The sequence below is a fragment of the Megachile rotundata genome, chromosome 6 (assembly GCF_050947335.1).
Source record: "Megachile rotundata isolate GNS110a chromosome 6, iyMegRotu1, whole genome shotgun sequence".
In the NCBI taxonomy this organism is placed as follows: Eukaryota; Metazoa; Arthropoda; class Insecta; order Hymenoptera; family Megachilidae; genus Megachile; species Megachile rotundata.
Genome location: NC_134988.1, coordinates 5342781 through 5364341, shown reverse-complemented (window position 1 = coordinate 5364341; position 21561 = coordinate 5342781). Strand labels below are relative to the sequence as shown.

Genomic DNA, 21561 nt, shown 5'->3' with positions numbered 1-21561 from the left:
TTTCTTCGTATATTATAGAACTAATATATCCATGCGATCTAACACATTTAAACGTGTTATCGTTCTTTAATCCTTTTAACTTTGTTAAATGTTTTAAGTATTATGTGCAACTTACATTTAAATAAATAATTTATAGCTATATAATGATTTCTATATACAATGTACATTGACATTTCAAAAATAATTTTACATGTGTATTTAAGATTAATGATATGTGTTTCTATGTACAAGTTGATTTAAAATAGGAATATTTTATTTAAAAATAAATGCAGCACAAGATTATATCTTTGATTTGCAAAGCAAGTAATATAATAAGCAAATTTAAAACACCTCAAACATTAAAAACTGAAAATTAATAATTAAGTATAGTTTATATTTTTTTACTTATTGCTCCTTGAAAAGTTGTGTTGAGGTACGAATTTGAAAATCATTATCAATGTTATTATGTGTATATTAAATATCATTTTATTTTTGAAATATATTATTTACTTTGATTGTATAAAAATCATTATAACTAGTTCATTTTTCTACATTCAAATACTATTTATAGACATATAATGTGCTTTTTGGTTATTTTTTACAAGTGTCTAGAAATGAGAAATATTATTATAAGCACTATTAACTGTTAAAAGCATAATACTAAATAAAGAACATTATAAATTTGGTAAAAATATGTATAATTAATTATACAGGGACACTGTGAATACCTTAGCAACTGTTAGACAATTTCATTTCTCTAATAATGAGATCATAGACAGTTTATTGATTACAAATTTGCTCAATCTGCTACTATATGTAAGCCATGTGCGCATATGTTTTCAACTTTTCTAAATAAAACTTAAATAAATAAATAAAATTTTGTATAATGACAAAATGCCCATTCTGTGCAGTACAATAATAAATTTCTAAGTAATTGTCGAATTTATAATTCTATTAGTAATAAAGCTTTGAATTAATTTGATATCTGCATATAAATAAAAAAGATTCCTTGCTAAAAGAGAGTCAATAATACAAAACAGAAATATACAATATATTTGATTTAAGCATAATTTTAATGTTGAGAGCTATTAAAAAAAGGAGTTGCTTATATAGCAAATATGTATTTTTTTTGACATATAACAGTAAACCGTTTTGTAATGTCATTAATTTTTTTTAATAGAAAAATATCTTAAAAGATATGTTAAACAACTATTTTTAACTAGTAATATTTTACATTTGTACAGTTATTTAATTATTAAATTAAACGTTTTATTTTTATAATAATAAATTGGATGATATGTTTTTATTACTACTGTATTACTTATAGTCGATGAAAAAATAAATTCAACAATGTATATATTTTAAAATTCAACGAACTTTTTAAAGTTGTTGTTATAAAATTACACATAAATTTGTTACAGTGTACAGCATTATTCTCTAAGTAGCACAATAACAATAAATTTACCACTCAGAGAGGAAATATTGTATATCAGTAACATTCAAACTAAATTTCCTTCAGTTTGTTTCTGTTACTATAATGCGAGACATTTTTAATACACTTAACTAACTAAATAAAACATTAAGATCTATAAATTCCCTTATTAGCATGGGATTTTCATATTTTTCCCAATCGTATAAGCATGTTTTTACACTAAACAATATGACGTATTTACATTAAATTACTATTTTACAATAACAAAACATTACAAAATGATTTAAACTTTTGACACATTCGAGTTTTCTTATCACCAAGAATACTGTAGTAATAAAAAGATATTGTACCATTTTTTTTTAGATTCTAACGATATTAAAATTTCAAAAAGTTTGACCTAAAATAAAATGTAAATTATAATCTCTTTGAATTAAATAATTTGTTTCTCAGATATTTTTTTATATTACTAAATATAAAAAAGGTTCTACTGTTAAGTAATTAGTTCTGCATGATGAAACAGAAACAGTAAATACATAATACTCTACTTGAAAAGAATAATCATGTAACAAATTTTAGTCAGTCATAATATTTCTCCTTATAAAAAAGTACGTTTTGATGTGAACAACTTTTTCGTATTATTAACAACGTGAGGTACTAGTGAATGCACATAATTAGACAAACTATAAAGAAGCCAGAAGCATACAAAGAAAATTTCTTAGAAGATTTCATTGGAACAGATCTTTATAACTTTTAATTAAATAGAATTGTATGATATGATTATTCAAAGAATTAATATTTTGGTATACTTATAGCTGCTAATTTTCTCGACAATGTATCAGACATATTAATTCCTTCTGTCGTTAATAAACTGGAGCAATCCAATCTTCTATTGTTTTCTAAATTTGCATTTTTTTCTGACTTATCTGTCCTTAATGTATTATGTAAACTATAATCAAATTGTTTGAGATCATTTTGGATACTCTTAATAGCATCGGTACTGTTTTCATACCGCCTTAGAAAAGTAGTTTCATTTTCATACCTACGATGTATTGATTCAGAATCTAAACATTTTATAAATGTTTCATCGTACTGCTGATCTTCTATTTTTCTAGAAAATCCGCTATCGTAACAATGATCGGATTCTACATAATGTTGATTTAAACTGTCTGTTTCATACACGCGTTTTGTTAACTGATTTTCAAAACCAGCTCTTGCAGCTAAGTGAAGGTAGTTATCGTCCCCAATTGGAGCTTGCCTAAAACGATTATATAATTTTAAGAACAAAAATAATCTAATGATTTTAGAAACAATTTAATGTAATTATAACAATACACAAATTCTATTATTAACTGTTGCATACAAAATTAATCTGATACAATAAACTTACTTGCTTCCATACTTAGTGTCACGTGCAAGTCTTCTAAAATAGGCTCTATGTTCATGCTGCAAAGCATATGCAGCTTCTCTTAACGCAGTTAAAGTTTTAAAACATGAAGGCACATCTTCTATAGGAGATCCACCACCCGGTATCATACACATATCGTTAGCTCCATAAACAGCTTGACACTCACATGCACTCATTAGCGTTTCAAGTCTTGGCATATTTGTGAATATCAATGAATGAATTCGTTGCAAATCTCTAGCTGGATCTAGAACCATACGTAAACCAGCTTCTACAGCTGGCGACACTTCACTACATCCTGGTGCTACTTCGGCCACTGCTTTGCAACTATAATTAATACTTATTAATGACTGAATGAGATATTATTATAAAATAATATTGCATAACGTACCAAAGCCAATGGCCATTGATATATGCACTTGGATGGTATTTTTCTAAACGATTACTGTTTGTATGACAAATTTTTGTCAGAATATCAATCCATTCTTTTTCTTCTACGCAGTTACTGGCTTGAACATATAATGCTCGTTGTGACTGAATAATTTGAAACATATTTTTCATTTTGAAAGAATCTTCTTGAAGTCTCTCCACAGCTAAAATGTCTTCAAGTGGAATTTTACATAAAGGTTCTTTACCTGCGAAATATTTAAATATTGTTTAAGTTATATATTAATATAATATATTTTTGATTATACCTTTTATTTACCTTTTGACTTGGAATAAGTAAGATTTTGCGTAGTGAGCCTAAAGTACCGCTGCTTGAAATTTTTACGTCCAAATCGTTTTCTACCTTGTGCTCTTTTTATCATTACTCTGTAATTAAATACCACAGCTACAAATTTATATCAAAAGTTTTGTGTCACTATAATATGACTACAAACCTCTTATTACAATCAGAAGTGTGCATGAAGAGGAAATATGTTCTGTTAGAAACGTTTTCTATTAGCAATAGAATTATGTAAGCTTATCTTGTTGGAGTTAGTAATTGATGAATAAAATAGCATGATAATATATTAGTTAATTATATTTAAATAGTTAATGCTTATTAGAAAAAAGCAAAGCAAAAATGAAAGCATAAAACTAAAGTGAATTAGCATAATGTACATACCCCTCTTTTAGGATAATTGGCTGTTCTTGCTGAGTATTTGGTCGTTGTTTTATAATACCACTATTGCTACTAGTTGAAATCAGTTCCAGAAATTGTTTTACTGCTTGAATATGCCTTTCCGTATAAAATTCCCTACAATATTGATTCAGAATATAATACATGAAGCTTACTTATTTATAAAATAGCTTTTAAATAATTTCTACCTATATACACATTCCATATATTCTTCTTTACAAACACTGCCTGCGCCGCCTCTACAACTTACTAAGTTTCCTAGACTCTGAATTGTTTTTGAAATTAATGTTAACGTTCTATTAGTCTGAGAATCCTATAATAAAAACATATCAATTAATTTTTAATAATGTATTGATAGTATTGTATTTCTTTATGACTGGTTTCTTACAATTTGCTCAGTAGTAATGTCAAACAGTCTTGGACCCAATATTGCAGGAGCAAAAAATCGTAGAAAAATAAATCCACTAATAACTGAATATCTTACTTCTTTGTTTTTTGGAAAATGTGTTGCTGCAAGTTCTCTTAAGCACCAGAACATTTCACACATTAAAGGTGGACATCGCACACCCGATGTTGTAATAGCAGTAAACACTCTTTCCACATATTCCTATTTAATTATATAGCCATGTATCATTCCCATAATAGTAAAATTGCAAAAAATATTTTATTTGTATGTTACATACCTTTAGATTTGCTAAATTAGTTTGAATCGTGTTTGCATCCTTTACTCTTGTTGGATCTATTTCACACGGTTTCTTTTCTAGGAAAACTTGTTCCATAGCTGGTCTCAGTGTACTATGTAAATAATGTAGACCTGCTAATCTCATGCCTTCATCCATCATTTTACTTACTAAAGTGTTACCGCGAAATATTGTTGTTGGATCCCTTTGATAAAGATGGTAAATTAACATTAATCAATACATTAATTGATATTGACACCAACTACATGTAATTCATTTACTTACGTTAATTTAGAAATTTCATGACTAGCTAAAGCTTTCATTACAGAAACCAACTGTCCATAATGTACTAACACTCTAACTAATGGTTGTGCAGCTTCCATTTTACTTGCTACAATTTCTCCCAAAATATACACAGCAGAAGAAGTTATTGGATGAACATTAACACTTTGTAATAACAAATTTCTAAGTTTATCATACATTGCTGATGGAAAAACATGATCAGCAGTATAATGAATTTTTAATCGCAATGATCCTAAATCTGGTAATACACCAGCTGGAGTAGAACTGTTGGAAATTTTACTTGGACGATGTTTTGTTGCTCTAGGCTGAAGAAAGTACCTGTTAATAATGGAAATAAATATTAGTAACTAAAAAATGTTCTTATAAACAGATATTATATTATAAATACCATGCAGTTGTTGCATTGGTTGGTTGTTTTTGTAGGCCTCTTAAAGTAATCCTAACTTCACCAAGAAAAGCTGGTTGTTCTCCCATACCAGGGGATGCATGCCATAAACCTACAACTACTTCACCCACTTCTCCATGTTCTAGGGGGCATTGAGAAATATCCTTCTCTTTGGATTCTGTTATTTCTGGCTTTAAAAGTATATATAAGGTTATGCATCATGTAATAAAGCATTTATAAAATATCTTACCATGAAATATTGCATTATATTAAATGTAACATAAATAATTTATTTCATTTTTACCTCAAAGGTGAATGTTTCATTAAAATATGGAGATACTGTTTTTTTTTTTATTTTTGTGCGCTTTAATATTTGTTTACCATTACTATAAATGACTGTCACAGTTGCGAATGGATCACAGCCACCATTTTTAAGAGTTAAGTCATTACATTCTATAACCCTATAAACATAATTTATTATATTTTATCCAACAGAGGTATTATAAATTTAACAAATGTTTGACAAAATGATTTACCTTACTGTAAGTTTAGACTGAACATGTCCACTTTGAGGTTGTAGAGCAAGTTCCAGGTGTGCTTTACCTTGTACTTCGGAATCAGCATCAACCGGTCCCAAAGGAAACCAATGCTCCTTATTATGATATTTTGCTAAATCTTCCCTCTTTATTGCCACTTTGCCCAAAATTTTATCTTGCTTTAAATGCCTATCCCGATCATAAACATAAATGCCAAGATAACGAAATTTCCTAGGTACTTCAAATTGAAATTCTTCTCCAAAAAATGGGCTGTATTAAATAAATATTTATAAATACTATTTAAAACAAACAAAAAGTTGAACAAAGTATACCAAATTTTATGTCAATGACGTTTACCTGAGAGTTCTTTCCATTGTTGCTGTTCTAAATATTTCTTCTTGATCGAGAGACAATGTACAATACACATCTCTTGCACCGGGAGATCCATGACTTCTACCTTGTAGATTTTTTACTTCACCTAAATATAATTAATCATTCTTATATTTTCAATAAAATATATAACATAAAACTGAATGGTAACAACATATAACTAACATGTAAGAATACATATTAATTTAATATCTTAATATCAAAAATCATTAAAATTAACTATTGAAAAAGTATTAACAATACTTTACTAATACTTTTGATATTTTAATCTGCTAAAATGAATGCCATTTATGTGTAGCAAAATTTTTATGTATCAATGAATAAAAGTTGCAAAGAACAATGTTTAATTAGTTCATGGTTACTCAATTTCTACTGTCATAATATTAATATTGATATAGTATGAGTAAAACAATTCTTAACAATATATTTGCTCTTAAAATAATAAACACAAAGAAAATTATAATTACTAATCGTGAATATCCATATCATTATTTTTTATCAAATAATAATTATATATTGATATTTTAATGAATACAGTTAATTCCATTTAATGTTGAGTATATATTTCGTGTGGGGACAACGATGCGTGGGAGTCGAGAATGTACGCGTACGCGTTAAAAATTACTCGAATTCAGAAGAATTACTATAATATAATCACAGGAGAGAACTATCAATTGATTAGACGAGATTACGAAGTAAATTATAAACGAATGTCTTCACATTTAGGTAATAAACTTAATAATAATCGTGTGAGTCGAATTAGATGACATCCCAAACGGATAGTAGCACGCGTGTACGACTTCTTGAAATTACAATGTTCTTATGATTCTGGCACATCATGCAATATGTCCAAGTTTTACGGTGCCCTTGAATGATGTTTCTAACGATTATTCGTACCGATTTTAATCTTTAATCTTTCTTCAACGCGAACTAGGCGCGTCTCTTCGGCCATGTTACCTCCATGACACTACTGAGTGACTACATGAACAGAACGAAGAGGCGGTTCATTCATTCTGTGAATGGATTCTAAGCAGGGCCGTATTTCGTCACATATGCGCCCATTTTTGAACAATTTGCAAAAGATAAATCTGCAAAAAAACATTCTATTTTTAATTAGTCTCTATAAAACGGAAGTAAGGTTAGACAATGTTCAATAATTCCTTTTTATATTTATTAATGTATATATTAACAAAAATTACTTGCTATTAAAGCAGTAAAAGACTACAAAATAGATAACGGTCACGTACTATATGTCTATTGAAAAACAAATGCGATATAATATGTGTATTTACTACATCAATTAAAACGTAACTAATACATGTTTGTTTTTTGATAAGAAACGAGCATAACCGGTACCCATTCAGAATATTACTGGATAGGTAGAGTAGATTATCATTTAAATCTCAACTAAATTTATGTCGGGCTTTTAGTACTGAGAGTAATATCGTAAATTGTAGGATAATGAAATACTAATATAGTAGTAAAATAATAATATAGTTGCATAGTAAAATAGTACAATGAAAATATGGAATAGTAAAACACTTAAAGTAGCAAAATGATAAAATAGTAAAATCATAAGATAATAAAATAATAACATAACAGAACAGTAGACTATCAAAATAGCACAATAGTAAAGTAGTACAAAAGAAATAAATAATAAAATAGCAAAATGGTGAAAATGAACAGTAGAATAGTAAAATAGTCGTTTGTTTTACTATTTTGATAACATAAGTATTGACTTAAAATGAGTCTGTGTGAGTATGCATACAATGCTTGAAGGTGTAAACAACTTTTTGCAATGCCATCTGTAAATTATTGATAATGATTATATTAATATTTTGTAATACATGTAATATAAAAAAAAGTTTAACTCAAGAAAAAGTTAAGTATTTCAAAAACAGTTAGTTCGCGGATTTATAATTATTGAAATATTTTGTTTCTGCTTAATAGTTCTATTATACACCCTGTATATATATTCTGCCTTTATCTCAATGCGTTAAATTTGCTTGTCGCGGAATGAGAACAAACCTCTATGTCGGTACTCGGTTAACTACACTCGTGTAAGTAGTGAGCCACTTCCTGATGGCGCAATGGCTCGCTTCCTCTCCTCTGCTTTCCTCTTTACTCCTCTCTTTGTAGAGCTCGACTAACCACGTTACTTTCCCCCCTTTTATCTTCCTTCCTTTATTTTTACTCTTTTCTTCTATCTTTACTTTTTCTTTCATGAAAAATTTGAAACTTTTTATCAGACGTAGAAACGTTTTCATATAAAGTTATTTACATTTTTCTAATTATTTCAATTCGATGTAACATTGTATTTAACATATTAAACAAAAATTTAACCGCATATAATAATTTCAAAAAAGTTCGCGACAATCGAGAAACTTACGTTTATAATAGCGATTTTACCGTCAGATAATCAGACAAGACAATCTATTTTCTACTGAATGTCATGTGATCTAAATTCCCTGTGAGATGTTCTACTTAAACCGCTCACTCGACATTATGCACTTGATCGTCATGGGCAAATGTCTGTCCACGCGGTATCGCGTGTGAAATCCTCAACGTTTTAATGTTGTGGCACACAGCAACCAACCTACTTCTGAACTTGTCGTGGACGTGTTACCTGAAGATGTATAATATATTTAATAAGCTTTAGTATTGGACATAATTAATTTCTATTGTGTATAATTGCACAATAGAATTACTTTGTTGACTGGTTTCGTTTGAAAAGTTGAGGAGGGATGATTATAGAGAACTTTTAGCGAACGTTTTAAACAGTGCTGTCTATGGAGAGGGTCCTTTACGCTAAGTGCCCAGTTTATCTTCATTTCCATGGTGTTGGTATGCTGATTAACGTCGTCTTAAATGTGACTAAATGTTAACATGTCTTTTTTGGTGTTAAAGCAACGTACCACATTTTACTTAAATTGGAATGTTTCCCGCGAAGATTTGTTTGCTCTCCTGGCGCGAATTGAGAGCATGTGGTGGGGACGTAAATACGTTAAGGTACGTTTAGACCGAGCAAGCGAATGCTTGTTCTTTCTCCCACTTTAGTTATCAGTCTAAACGAACATTCTTTCGTCGCTTGTTTGATGAAACAATTTGACGCGATTCAATTTTGACGCATTTTACTTCATCCTAACTAAATTCAGTGTATTTTAACTTGACACGATTCAGTTTGATTCATTTTAATTTGACGCTATGTAGTTTAATAAGATTCAACACGATTCGATGTGACATTAAATTCCATACGACTAAATTCAATACAATTTGATTCAACATTATTCAATTCCTTGCGATTCAATTCGACGAAATTCAGTTTACATTATGGTCGATTTTATTTCAAAGTAAACGAGCACGAACGAATGCTCTTGCTCTTGCTCGTTCTGTTAAAACACTCCAGAAGGGGGCCCCACCCACAGAAAGGGTAAGTGTACCCCACCGCTGGCCTTCGGTCTTAGGAGAAACTAGGGAGAGCCTAACCTAGAATCTCCTGCCTTCGCATTCGCACATAAAGAATATGGGCAAACGAGGCAGGTGGTGGGACACTTCTTCCTCTACACTTCCTTTTAACTAACGGAAGTGCACGCGACTGTACACTCATTTTAAAAAATTGTTCAACAGGGTCGCCTTTGTACAGATGGCACTGTCAGCGGTTTCATCAAGCCAGACGACACAAGATTTATTTTGGTTTGAGAATTAGTCAGCAATCGTATAGAGAGGAGGCACGTGAACACGATTCTTCATACCATTTCTTTGGGGTTAAATTCTTAAGTACTTGCTTATCGGAGATCAAGAACTGAAAGAATGACCCGTAAGTTATTTAATAATATATTCTTTGATTGTGTGATATTTAGAGGAGTTACAAAAAGGTGAAGAAAACACGGAACAATGTATATTTCATGTCTGCCATTTGTCAGTAACTAAGGTCGAAAATACAGCGTCTGATTATTTACTCTTGTTTATGATAAAATCATATTTCCATTAATTTTAGAAGAGTAATTGCATACTTATATTTCTGCATTCAGAACGTTTGCTTCTTTAGGTTTATTTACTTTATTTAGTCTATTAGGACTTAACTATATTACCTTATATTTTGTTTGGTATTTTTGTCATTTTTTGTGGAGGTATCATGCTTTATAAGTCTTATTGAAATTGTATTACATTATTTAGAATTAGTGGACAGGAAGTATCCTACTTCTGAAAAATTTACAAAATGATTTTATTTTCTTGTATAATTTACTTATACAAATAGTTCTTATTTATGTTATGTAGGAGGAAACCAACGTGAATTAGCACGAGCCAAAAATATGAAAAAAACTATAAAAAAAGCAGCGGCCGAACAAGAAAGCAATAGAGGTCTGTCTTTGGAACAGCGAAAAGCACGGTAATAGTTAATAATGCCATATAGTGAATTTGAAGTTTAGAGATATTCTTCTAATGTCTTATAGTGAAACGATTTAATAAAAATTTAATGTAGACTTTAGAACTTTTATTATTTCAGAGACGCAGAACGCATGAGGGAAAAACAACTTAAGAAACAACAAGAACAGCAAGGAAAAGTAAAATAAGGTACAAGATAATTCCTTCCATAAGACAAATGTTTTGACTGAATTTATGAATAAAGTTTTAAATATGTTTTTGAAATTCCTGGTTACAAAACATCAAAGTTATGCTTACTGGGAATGCATAAAAAATTCATAGTGCACTTGATCCTAGAAAATATCTGCAGACTGTGCTACAGTATATATTACAACCTTATTTATGATAATCGTGTTATTTACATGCTACTCGTAAAAAAGTATATAGTCAGTGTATAAAAATATTGTTACCTAATATCCTAATGATTAAAGAATATATACACTTGACTGGTTTACCTAGATATAAGGATATTAATAAATTAAATACAAAAGTATCTGTAGTAATAATTTTTAATTTGTAAATTCAAGTTTTCAGTTATTTAATATGTTGTGTAAGTAACTCTAATAAAGCATAATATGTCAAGAAGATACATATTTTTGTCATTCTTATAATAAATTATTTTAGATAACTTATTTATATTTTATGTTTCTTAAACTTTGAATATCAGTATGGAGGTATTTATTAAAATCAAGAAGGTTATAATTATTTTTCATACTTTATTGCACTTTCCCAAAGAGTACAATTTTATTATATGACTTTGTTATGAAATGTGAACATTGGAGTAAGTTGTAAACAATTATATCAAGTTTAAGATAAAAGTATACAATTCTGTGATGTATATATCATTTATGGGAAAACAATGCCGTAATATCAACATAGGAAAAAAGAGTGATGCATTGTGTAATGTATAAGCATGGTACGTATCCTTGAAAAAAAAATAAAGTAGGTTCTTTATTATTAAGAGTAATTTGACTTGTTTTATATTGCACAAAACAATCTTTCATGAATTATAAATTACAGGGATTTATTAAAGTTGGTAAAAAATCAAATTTGGATTTGAACTTACTTCCAAGTGGTGTTTGAGTACTATGAAATATGTTTACATGTATACACCTACAGAAAAAGGAAAAGTATAAATAATCAAACACAACAGGAATGTGTATTATTCAGATATACAAAAAGATACATTCATATCCAATTTTTTATCTAAGATGCTTCATTGAACAATTTCTTGTTTTATATTGTACTAAATAATGAGTAATTGTTTGCTCATATAAACCTTGATTAAAAAACCTATCATATTGATTATACCTATACAAGAATATCTCAGCAATACGATACAGAGATTACTATTAGAATTACAATTTTTAATCGAGTTTCCTAAACATGTTATTGATTTATGATAAATGTTGGATAGTTTAACGAGTAGAGCATAATAATTTAATTAATGTGTAGGAATTTCTAACAGTTGATGTAGACCTCGTTAAGTTCGAGAAATGTAATATAAATATAAAAATCTCATTCGTTTACAGAATCGTATGTAAATGCACGTATGTATTTAATCTGTATATATGAAAATATTAAAACAGTTTATTTTATTGCTTAAAATAAAAGTGCAGTAAATAGTAGGTAAATCACACGTATCATAAATTATTTTGTTTTTAATTTATGTATACAAGTGACGTGCATAAAAAAATGTGTAGTGTGTTTCAAACTATCAAGATATTCTTTTTATACTATAATATAATTTTTATACTTCGATCTTTTTATACTATTGTAACATGTACAATAATTTGAATGTCAACGACTGGACAGAAAAATGTGAATATTTTCTACAGTCGATTTTGTTACTATAAAGTCAATGAATACAGCACTAACACAGTATCTTTACAAATGTTTAGTATACACATTTTTATACTAATACTTTGTATTGTATGGTATAAATATTTGTTGCACCTGTTTCAATGATATACTGTTGTAAGACTGTATGTACTTCACATATTTAAGAATTTGCAGAAATTTCTTTCTACTAAAATTGATAAGACAATAATAAGGAAAGCTAATTAAACTTAACTATTAAAATTACTATATATCATTATGGCTTTCTACTTGTAACATTAGCACCATAACCATACTGTTTTAAGTGCTTAATGTAATTCAATAACATTTATTATTTATATTTTGGAAATACTTATAGAAGTATTTCTGTAATTGCACGCTATATGAGACAATAAAATTTAAAATTATTAATAACACAGTATAATGCAAGACAATTAAAATTACCTCTTTGTGCAATAACAAAGAAAAGAAATTGCAGCTTATTTAAAGAAACGGTAATTATTGTATCTTTCAAATTTTGTAAATTTATAAAATGCTTTAAAATTGACAAAACTGTAATATCAAAATATAAATTGTCTAAAATGCATATGCATATAATAATTTATTTAGAGCTCTAAGATGTAAAGGATATTATTTCATCGAAAATTTGAATCTTTACCTTTAAAATATTAAATATTAAAACTTGATTACACTGCAATTAAAGAAATCTAATAAATGTTTAGATACTTCAAAGGAAATTGAAGAAATTTCAAAAACTAATTTATAAATAAATAAAAATTATGCTTATCTTAAATCAAAATCAATAAACTTATTTCTCAAGTAATATTATGTATTACTAATTTAAAAACAATGTTCAAGTTCTCCAATCCAATCAAAACTGTTTTAGTTCATGATTTGTTATATCTTGATATACTATAAGATGCAGTTTCTTTACATTTAATTTTGTTGCACAATAATATAATGAAATAATGAGAACAACAATATCAAATTCATTTAACATTCGTTCTAGTTAATATAATACTTGCATTTTCATCAATTTTCTGTTTTTGTTCAACCTTATTTGTTCACATGTGATCACTATAAACAATCAACCACTATTCGTGCAATTAGTAGCAATATTACTAATATCAAAATAATCAAAATAATGGAAACGATCAAGTACTGAATAAGCGTCTCCTTTCCATTCGATTTTCAAGATACCGTTTTAAAGATTAAGAGAACATATAGTGCAAGTTTGAGCGATACAGTGCGCGTGCAAATGCGACGGATATGTTGAAGATGGTGGTGGTAGTGATAGTGGCAGTGATAGCGATAGTGATGGTGGTGGTGGAGGTGGTGGTGGCGGTGGTGATGATGAAGGTGCCGGTGTCGGTGACGGTGGTGGTGGCGGTGGTGGCGGCGGTAGCGGTGACGATGGTGGTTGTGGTGGAGGTGGTGGCATATACAGCCACCCGGCGTTAGTTGGCCAGACAGTACCTGACGTGGAGGAGATTGGAAGCAGCGAATTTCCATTATTTACGGCTGTTGTATGTGACGTTGATCCACCCTCTACTCACATTACCTAAAACAAATGAACATTACTTTGTAAACTGTAATGATCAATCAGCTTTGTAAGATATTCTTCTCAATCCTGTTTAACATATTTTATTTATTTTGTAAATTGTAATATGATCACAATTTAACGTTTCTTTGGTTAAGAGGAAGTGTAGTGTAGGAAAGGTGTTTCACTATTTTATAGTGTTCATTGGGTAGAAGATTTACCACTCCATTTAGGATCTCCTGTAGGTTTCTTCCATGTTCACTAAAAAGACTTCATTACTCTGGTTAAAATATTCTTATGTTCTTCGTAGGTTTTCTCAGGTTTCTCTTTACACTTACTCTTAACCAAGAAAAGTTTATATTATAATTACAGCTTTTAATACATTAGGTTATGTTTCTACCCCAAAAGAAAATTTTAAACGGTTCCAATAGTTCCATAATGAAAAAGTAACTACCTGTAAGATTTGACTGGCCTCAAAGGCTGTCCCTGGTAGTAATATGACTGGACTACTAACGTGTCCGCTTTCCACACAAATCATGTTTGGAAACTCGTCATCACCGAAATCAGGTATATCACGAGCCTTTTCTTGCCAGGGGTTCCATACCACCGTGTCAGGAAAATTATATTTTTGTACTCGCATTTTCCTACCGGACACAACGTTAGTAATTATGTGTTCCGGTTGTGTATTTTGATAAATTCTATCTGTCCATTCGCACACGGTCACCACGTCGCGACCCTCTTGAAAGATTTGATTGTCCCTTGTCTACAGACAAAGAAGACCTCATTTACTGAATTTCATTTATAAAACGAAACATACATATGACGATTAAAAGCCATTCGAACAAATTAAAATACATTAAATAGCAGAACGTAGGCGACAACAAATTGTACCTTGTCGATAAACGTGCATCCGTGAAGGCCTGTAATCTGGCATCGTCTAACGTCCGGTACCTTGAAGTAGGTGTGCAGCAACAAATTGAAACTAAATGTATGGTCTTTACTGGGATTGTATATACCGATGTTGAAATGTAATTCCTTTTCCCGAAGAATTAGCCTGTATGTCAATTTGAAAGGATAATTCCACATCGATCGAGTGAATTCACTGTCCATGATGGAAAATATTGCTTCAACGTCGCCACTTGGCAACCGCTCAGGTGACTTCTCCACATTCCAGCGTACAATTCTGGCGAACCCGTGAGGCGGTCCAAACGTCCATGCTCCAAATTGCGCTGAAATGATGGATTTCATGATTGACAATTATTTAAAACTTAATATCATGATTTTTATATACTTACGGAAAACAAATGGAATGCCTCCTCTGATAGCTTTTTTCCCATCAAAGACAGCCTGTTTACTGAAACAGAAAAACATGAATGAATCAGAGAAGGAATATTATGTAATGTTTCAAAGCAAAGAAAAACAAGAAAATGGCGACTGGACTCAAGAGTCTATGACCTCTAGTACTAAGGTCGAGTATAAATAACCTCATCCACCTGCCAATGTAATCTGCTTTCTTAACAGTGCATTGGTACAGCCAGTCAACTGTGACCTAAGCTATTTCAAGTTAAAACGTGTAATACTTCAGTAATAATTTTACTAAACTGTTAGACAGGGTGATGCCCCCCTTAATACTGTATAGTTTAATTATTACTATATTTTTATATTCGTACTTTAAATTATTGTAATATTTAATATTTGAGAAAATTGAAAAATAAGGATTATGGCATTTGAAACCGACTCAGGTACTGCCTCATGGAGAGATGCAGTTTTTAATATGGAATATTGTAATTAATATTAGATTTGTAATAGTCATTAGCACCCTAATGGATTATTTTGCATATTTATAGAAACTAACGAGAAATAAAGATTGCGAAACCGGAAATCGAGCCTAGGACCTTCACCCTAAAAACCCACAAACGCATTTTACCGTACACCAATGTATTTTCCAACTGAACAATGTAATCTATTTTCCTGGATGCATAAATCGTAGAAGGTGGTGGTAATCCCATCCGTTTGCACGGTCTCTTCAAGCAAATGGAATACAGTAAGAGAAAGACAAAGAAGGAAGGGTTCGGGTGATACAGAGAGAGAACGGAGGTAAAGGGAGAAGTGAACGGAAGGTCGAGTTAGGCAACAGAGGGTGAGGAAGGGTGGAAACGAAAGAGAGAGAAGGCGAAGGGAGGTGGTACAGGAGGAGGTGGAGGATATACCAGCACGAAGTACGACGCGGCGGTAGGAACGCGGCTGACGCCAAGCAAAAACGATCGGCGTTGTCTGCCATGCTTTTTGCAGGCATCATAGTTTCCAACCTCTCTCCTCGTCATTTCTGGCTGCTGTTATCCCCCGTTGCTACTGCTGTGTTGCTCGTAAACCGATTCTCAACCCGGTTCAACGGCTGCTGTTCTCTCCACAAAATAACTTCTTCGTTTTGAGGCAGTTGCCATTGTGCATCAAGGTAATAAACAATAACATATGCGAGTCCTTAAAAACAATTCAAAATTAAGCAAAGACATTACAGTCAAACGTATTTTGTTTCAGGAATATCTTTACACTCTGTTTTGCAACCCTTCTTATCGGATAAGATTAATCAAACAGATATTTCACTCTTTCGCACATTTTTCATCGGAATTGCAGTTGGTACTCTTTTCTTCTTTACTGGACGTGAGGATCTTTGTGACACAAACGACAAGCAATTTCGGTTTTACATACTGAAGGATATAAAAGGGAAGCACCCGGTGTACGTACTGAAGTTCACCGCTTCAAACTTCGGTGCAACCGAGAGTTTTTGCTTTATACTGAAGTTAGAAAATGTGGATATACGTGGTGGTATTTGCAGTTAAATTTGATGAGTTCGTTTGAATTTAAGAAACAGACGTTCAAGGATCTCTTGTGATTGCAACGAGGACACCCGTTAGAAGGTACTTGCTCGTAGTTCTGACGAAGCTAATAGTTTTTGTGTTTACCCGGTTTCAATGGTGGAGAACTGGCAACAACAGCAACAGCAGAGCACTAGCGGCAGGAGAGACTGTAAGGATTGACAATGCTCCCTCCCTGCTGGACCACTTGCCATCCCTGCGCTTGTTTCCTGGCTCGGAGAAACTTTGTTTAAATAAGGCTAGCAAGAAACAAACCTATTTATACTAGGTTAGACGCGTTTACACTCAGGATACCAGTAGCCATTCCCACTTTTGCACTTTAGAAGTGCTTCGGTATGGTCGTGCGGTAACTCTGGGTCCTGACAACAGCTGCTGACGAAGGAAGATATTTCTTGCAAGAAAATTGTATTGAATCTTCTGATTATTTTGAGTAGGCAGGTTTAGAGAGACACGGAGAGGTAGGGAGAGATACGGAGAAGTAGGGAGAGACGAGTAGAGGTAGGGAGAGACTGAGAGAGACCGGGAGAACCTAAGCAGAACCTAGCAAGAGTCACGAGAGAACCCACAGAGGTCCTAAGAAGAGAATTTCTTTGATTTAAAACTGTAATTTTCGTCGTTGTTCGATATGAATCTAACATTTGTAAAGTGATTTTGAAATTGAGATCATTTGCTGGAGTTAAATTCCACCCGGTATAATACCACGATGGGTTATAAGCTCGACCGTAGACTAATGATCCCAGAGTCTGCGGTTTTTGCCGACATTCTACAAGATTCCCATTCAACTGGATTCTGTTCTGAAGGTTCCCTGGCATCCTTTTCTGTCTACATAACACCATGAAGCACGTATCATTGCAGTTTTAATATTCATATGTCCCCTGCGTAGCCATAAGATGGGACGAGTAAAAAAACTTTAATCAAACATATTTTCAGTACGTCATATAATATTATGGAACCTTGAAGATGTCGTAAATTTCCATTTATATTCGTAGAGATGTAATAAATTTCTTGGACGCGTCGAAATATAGAGTAGGGTATTTAGTTTAAGCCCCTTTAAATCTTGGGCCTGAGGCTTAGGATGCCATAACTGGATGATCAGCTGATCGAGTAACCCTAGATAGCTGCACCCAAAAGAACAACTTCCGGAATTCCATTATGTTTCTAAATGGTAGCACACTTCATTGCGACAATCACATTATTATGTAATTTTTATATAAACTCATGCTCATACGAAATTTCTGCGAACGATAAAGAATCCAAGGGTTATTCGCAATGGTTAACGACGGTGCTCTTACTATCTTATTCGAAACATCAAACTGGGAATATAATTATTTTCAGATAATTATAAGCATAAAAAGTACAGTTTATTCTTGAATATTTCAACTGTATAACTGCAGAAAAAAGAACATGAACTTCAGGACAGAATTGAATTAATTCATAAATCAGCGCTTAAACGGTCAAGTGTGTATAAAGAGATCCATATCAAAGCGGACATACCGACAAGTCTTTTCCACGGAAATTGAAGTAAATTACAAGCAATGCTTGCCACTATTCGTCATACCTAACACAGACCGTCATTGTCACAGATATTTTCATTATGGTTTCACTTTCTTCCATGTATACTCATTTTTCAGATTTCTCTTGTTCTTTGGAACGTTTATTACCACGGCGCTCGTTTATAATCAATGCACTATTGTAACTCAAACTTAACATAGTAAAATAATTTTAATTACAAATTTTTATTAAAATAATATTATTATACTATTAATACCGAGAAGGTTAAAAACTTAAATTTGGAAATTAACTGTATGTATCTTTAATTCGTGCCACAAAGTTACTTACAACATATATAATTTACTGTAACAATTAACAAAAAAAATAGTTAGTATTGCTTTTATAGCAATAATATGAGGCAGAAAACTACAAACTCAAATTTGAAAATTAGGTACTTGTATTCTGAATAATTAAAGCTTCAAAATATTTTATGGTGCATTGTAGCAGTCAATCAAAAATAAGTCAGATAATATTGTTATTATACTACTAACGTGAGGCAATAAATTGAGAGTTTAAATTTGAAAATTAAGTATATGTATTTTACATAATGGAAGCCTCAAAGTGTCTTATTACAACTGGACATTATTTCCATTAGGCTACTAATGTGAGGCAATAAATTAAGATCTTAAATTTGAAAATTAAGTATATGAATTTTGCATAACGAAAGCCTCAAAGTGTATTATTAAAACTAGGTATTATTACTGCTAGTGTGAGGCAGGCAGTTGGGAGCTTAACTTGAAAAATGAAGTATTTATACGTTGAATGATTCAGGCCTCAAAGTATCACATGACACATGTTGATTTTCTTGCGGCGTTAAATGTGTTAATTTTGAGAAGAAGGCAATATATTTGAAATGAAGAATCGAAGAAAGAGAAACAGGTGGTCCCGACAGCGGCTTTACAGTCGAAAGAACGGATGACTGGCAACTGGCGAGGGACCCTGAACCTCGTGTAAAAGGTATGTACTGGTCCAGAGCGCCCTTGCCTTCGCTTCGTCAGTTTTTTCATCGTCTGCTCTCGGACTACCGCTTTTAAAACGAACGTCACAGGCACCGCGTGCTTTTACGCGGTTCTTTTACAGCAGGTGTACGTTTATGCCTTATATTCTTACGTCTTACTGTTAATCTATATTTCATTCGTATAAATACTAAGATTCATTAATTAAAACAATGCAGTCGCGTATGCTGGTCATTTCGTTACGTAGAAAAGTACGATGAGGTCACAGACTATAAAATATTTATAGATAAATTAGAAAAATAATGAGAAGTGTAATTGTTAAAAAAATTACTGGTTTCTGATGGACCTTACTTTATAATTTAAGGATTATGAAGGAAAGGATCCTAATTGTTCGGATTTCATTTCAACGAATTGTTTTAACGCACCTTCGGCCTCACGCTTCTTATGACTGTAGCAATTATATACTGCTCGTTATTTTTAACAGGAAATTGAATTGTTTGCGAGTTTCATTTAACATACACTGTAAATTTATTGTTTTTTAAATTGTAGTTCATGAAAAATTCACTGCAAGCGACTTCATTTGAGGCACAGCTTTCGATGAAAAATATGACAAATTTTTGATTCTTCAAATTAATCATTACTTTATATATGTTCTAACACTTATTTCGGAGAGATAGAAACGAGAAGGAGAAAAAAACTTTCCATCAAAAATTATATTTTCTGCGGCCTCACGATCATTTCGTAAATGATATTCTGTAATTGACATGGAGATAAATATGAACGACGAATGTAGACAAATTAAATTTACTGTAAAATATAGTAAGAAAATATCGTTGATGCCATAGTTCAATAAACTTATGAAACTTCTGTTATGGGACCACTAGATAACCCACGTTGACATCGAGATAAATTAGATCACCAAAGAACAGAATGTGTTAGTAATTCGAATACTGTTAGAATTAACAATTATTCGTTCTTGATGCATCAATTACGAATAAAATAGTTTGAATATAATTTTGCAATCAATTTTTGTCAACTGCCTTAACTTCATACGATTCACCGGATACCGTAATATTATCGAAATTAAACTAAATTTGTAGTCGATTCGTTAGAATATATGGATGTCATGCATTGTTTACTGTTTGTAAAAAGAATGTATATTTTTGAAAGCCGGTAACAATAATTAATAATAAAATAACGTACGAATACTCCAATGGCTTTGGGAAAACATATATTATTTAAATTAAGATAAACAATAAACGATATTTGTAAAAAATGTGAACTTACCTAACAAATAGTTGTTCCTGATTATTTACTCGCCAGGATACCACGGTGGCTCCTGGAAAATGGAAAATTTTTAATCAAAATCTGAGTTCACACCAAATTTGTGCCGCCGCGCACGCATGACATTCGCACTCGAAAAAAAAACAACTTCCGGCGTGTTTACAACGACGCTGCCGCGAGTACGTAAACAAATAAACAACGTAATATTCGATCAAAATATTATATAATACTGATGAACGTAACATACAATGCACACGAGAAAATATATCGCAGATAACACATTGCGACGTCCTCGAACTGAAAACGTAAGGACGAGTTACAATCCTTTGATTTACGTATGAGAACCGCACAAAAAACTGGAGGTTAGGCTTTAGTTAAGGCGCGCACGCACTTCGGTCTTCTCGAAACAAAATAAAGAAACGTCGCCCAGATCTGGGAGCGGTTGCACGTTACGTTTTTTATAATTAGTTCAATTCCTTTTACCACTCTCTGTTGACTAGTTGTTTTTTTTTAACCGTAACCGATGATGTGGAACATAACGTGTCGAGATAAAAATCTGTTTCGTGCAAAAAGATCACATCAGTGTATAAGTGTATTCGCAGATTGTTCCAAGGAGATTTTGAAAAGAACTTAAGCCGCCAACTCGCAGATCTGGTTCGTTCGTAGAAATCTGCACGCGCGCACACACATACCGTGTAAATTAATCGTGCAGGTGGTATTGTTGCCCCTGTCGAGCACGACAACGCTGGTAGCCGCTGCCATGTTTGAATCGTGAATGCGGCGCCGGCTCCTCGACCGACGCAGTCAACCTTTGTTCAATGCCCCTGGTTCTTCCCCCACCATAAGATTTGTTACTCTTT

At 31.7% G+C, this 21561-nt stretch overlaps 3 protein-coding genes across 11 annotated transcripts; 1 reads left to right on the top strand and 2 right to left on the bottom strand.

Annotated features, from left to right (window-relative positions):
* Window positions 1-660: 660 nt before the first annotated feature.
* On the bottom strand, window positions 661-8382 carry RasGAP1 (Ras GTPase activating protein 1). 3 transcript variants are annotated; one of them, XM_012298468.2, is made up of 16 exons: window positions 8259-8382; window positions 7128-7318; window positions 6198-6318; window positions 5841-6110; window positions 5609-5765; window positions 5308-5495; window positions 4902-5237; window positions 4620-4821; window positions 4325-4543; window positions 4125-4249; window positions 3922-4053; window positions 3695-3736; window positions 3520-3626; window positions 3205-3448; window positions 2799-3140; window positions 661-2666 (listed from the first exon to the last, which is right to left on the bottom strand). In XM_012298468.2, the coding sequence occupies exons 2-16, from the start codon at window positions 7180-7182 to the stop codon at window positions 2201-2203; spliced, it is 3006 nt and encodes a 1001-aa protein (XP_012153858.1). In that variant the 5' UTR covers window positions 7183-7318; window positions 8259-8382; the 3' UTR covers window positions 661-2200. The 3 variants fall into 3 exon arrangements, with proteins under 3 accessions (XP_012153858.1, XP_076388798.1, XP_003700314.1); XM_076532683.1 differs by lacking the exon at window positions 8259-8382 and having other exon boundaries at window positions 661-2357; window positions 2451-2666; window positions 7128-7297; XM_003700266.3 differs by lacking the exons at window positions 3695-3736; window positions 8259-8382 and having other exon boundaries at window positions 7128-7295.
* A 545-nt stretch (window positions 8383-8927) lies between these two features.
* On the top strand, window positions 8928-12131 carry LOC100876677 (putative SERF-like protein). Of its 6 annotated transcripts, none has more exons than XR_013038416.1 (5): window positions 8928-9070; window positions 9138-9239; window positions 9858-10105; window positions 10509-10620; window positions 10738-10842. XR_013038416.1 is itself a non-coding variant. In XM_076532701.1 (4 exons), the coding sequence occupies exons 1-3, from the start codon at window positions 10041-10043 to the stop codon at window positions 10802-10804; spliced, it is 186 nt and encodes a 61-aa protein (XP_076388816.1). In that variant the 5' UTR covers window positions 9890-10040; the 3' UTR covers window position 10805; window positions 11676-12131. The 6 variants fall into 6 exon arrangements, 3 of the variants coding, with proteins under 3 accessions (XP_076388816.1, XP_012153837.1, XP_003700265.1); XR_013038418.1 differs by having other exon boundaries at window positions 8936-9074; XR_013038417.1 differs by lacking the exons at window positions 8928-9070; window positions 9138-9239 and adding exons at window positions 11462-11571; window positions 11676-12131 and having other exon boundaries at window positions 9890-10047; window positions 10738-10805.
* On the bottom strand, window positions 11789-21533 carry LOC100882241 (uncharacterized). Of its 2 annotated transcripts, XM_012298448.2 has the most exons (6): window positions 21394-21533; window positions 20705-20756; window positions 15330-15388; window positions 14926-15263; window positions 14489-14797; window positions 11789-14055 (listed from the first exon to the last, which is right to left on the bottom strand). In XM_012298448.2, the coding sequence occupies exons 1-6, from the start codon at window positions 21461-21463 to the stop codon at window positions 14047-14049; spliced, it is 837 nt and encodes a 278-aa protein (XP_012153838.1). In that variant the 5' UTR covers window positions 21464-21533; the 3' UTR covers window positions 11789-14046. The 2 variants fall into 2 exon arrangements, with proteins under 2 accessions (XP_012153838.1, XP_076388815.1); XM_076532700.1 differs by lacking the exons at window positions 20705-20756; window positions 21394-21533 and adding an exon at window positions 16998-20655.
* Window positions 21534-21561: the final 28 nt, after the last annotated feature.

Bases quoted from the DNA above. Each gene is read 5' to 3' on its own strand.
- RasGAP1 (XM_012298468.2), bottom strand. From the start codon at position 7,182: ATGGCCGAAGAGACGCGCCTAGTTCGCGTTGAAGAAAGATTAAAGATT. The intron at 5,238-5,307 runs GTATTTATAATA...CATTATTAACAG, and splicing joins ACCAATGCAACAACTGCATG to GTACTTTCTTCAGCCTAGAG. The intron at 3,627-3,694 runs GTTTGTAGTCAT...ATTTAATTACAG, and splicing joins ACTTCTGATTGTAATAAGAG to AGTAATGATAAAAAGAGCAC.
- LOC100876677 (XM_076532701.1), top strand. The intron at 10,621-10,737 runs GTAATAGTTAAT...TTATTATTTCAG, and splicing joins TTGGAACAGCGAAAAGCACG to AGACGCAGAACGCATGAGGG.
- LOC100882241 (XM_012298448.2), bottom strand. From the start codon at position 21,463: ATGGCAGCGGCTACCAGCGTTGTCGTGCTCGACAGGGGCAACAATACC. The intron at 20,757-21,393 runs GTATGTGTGTGC...TCCATTTTCCAG, and splicing joins CTGCACGATTAATTTACACG to GAGCCACCGTGGTATCCTGG. The intron at 15,389-20,704 runs GTAAGTTCACAT...TTTCTGTTTCAG, and splicing joins CAGGAACAACTATTTGTTAG to TAAACAGGCTGTCTTTGATG.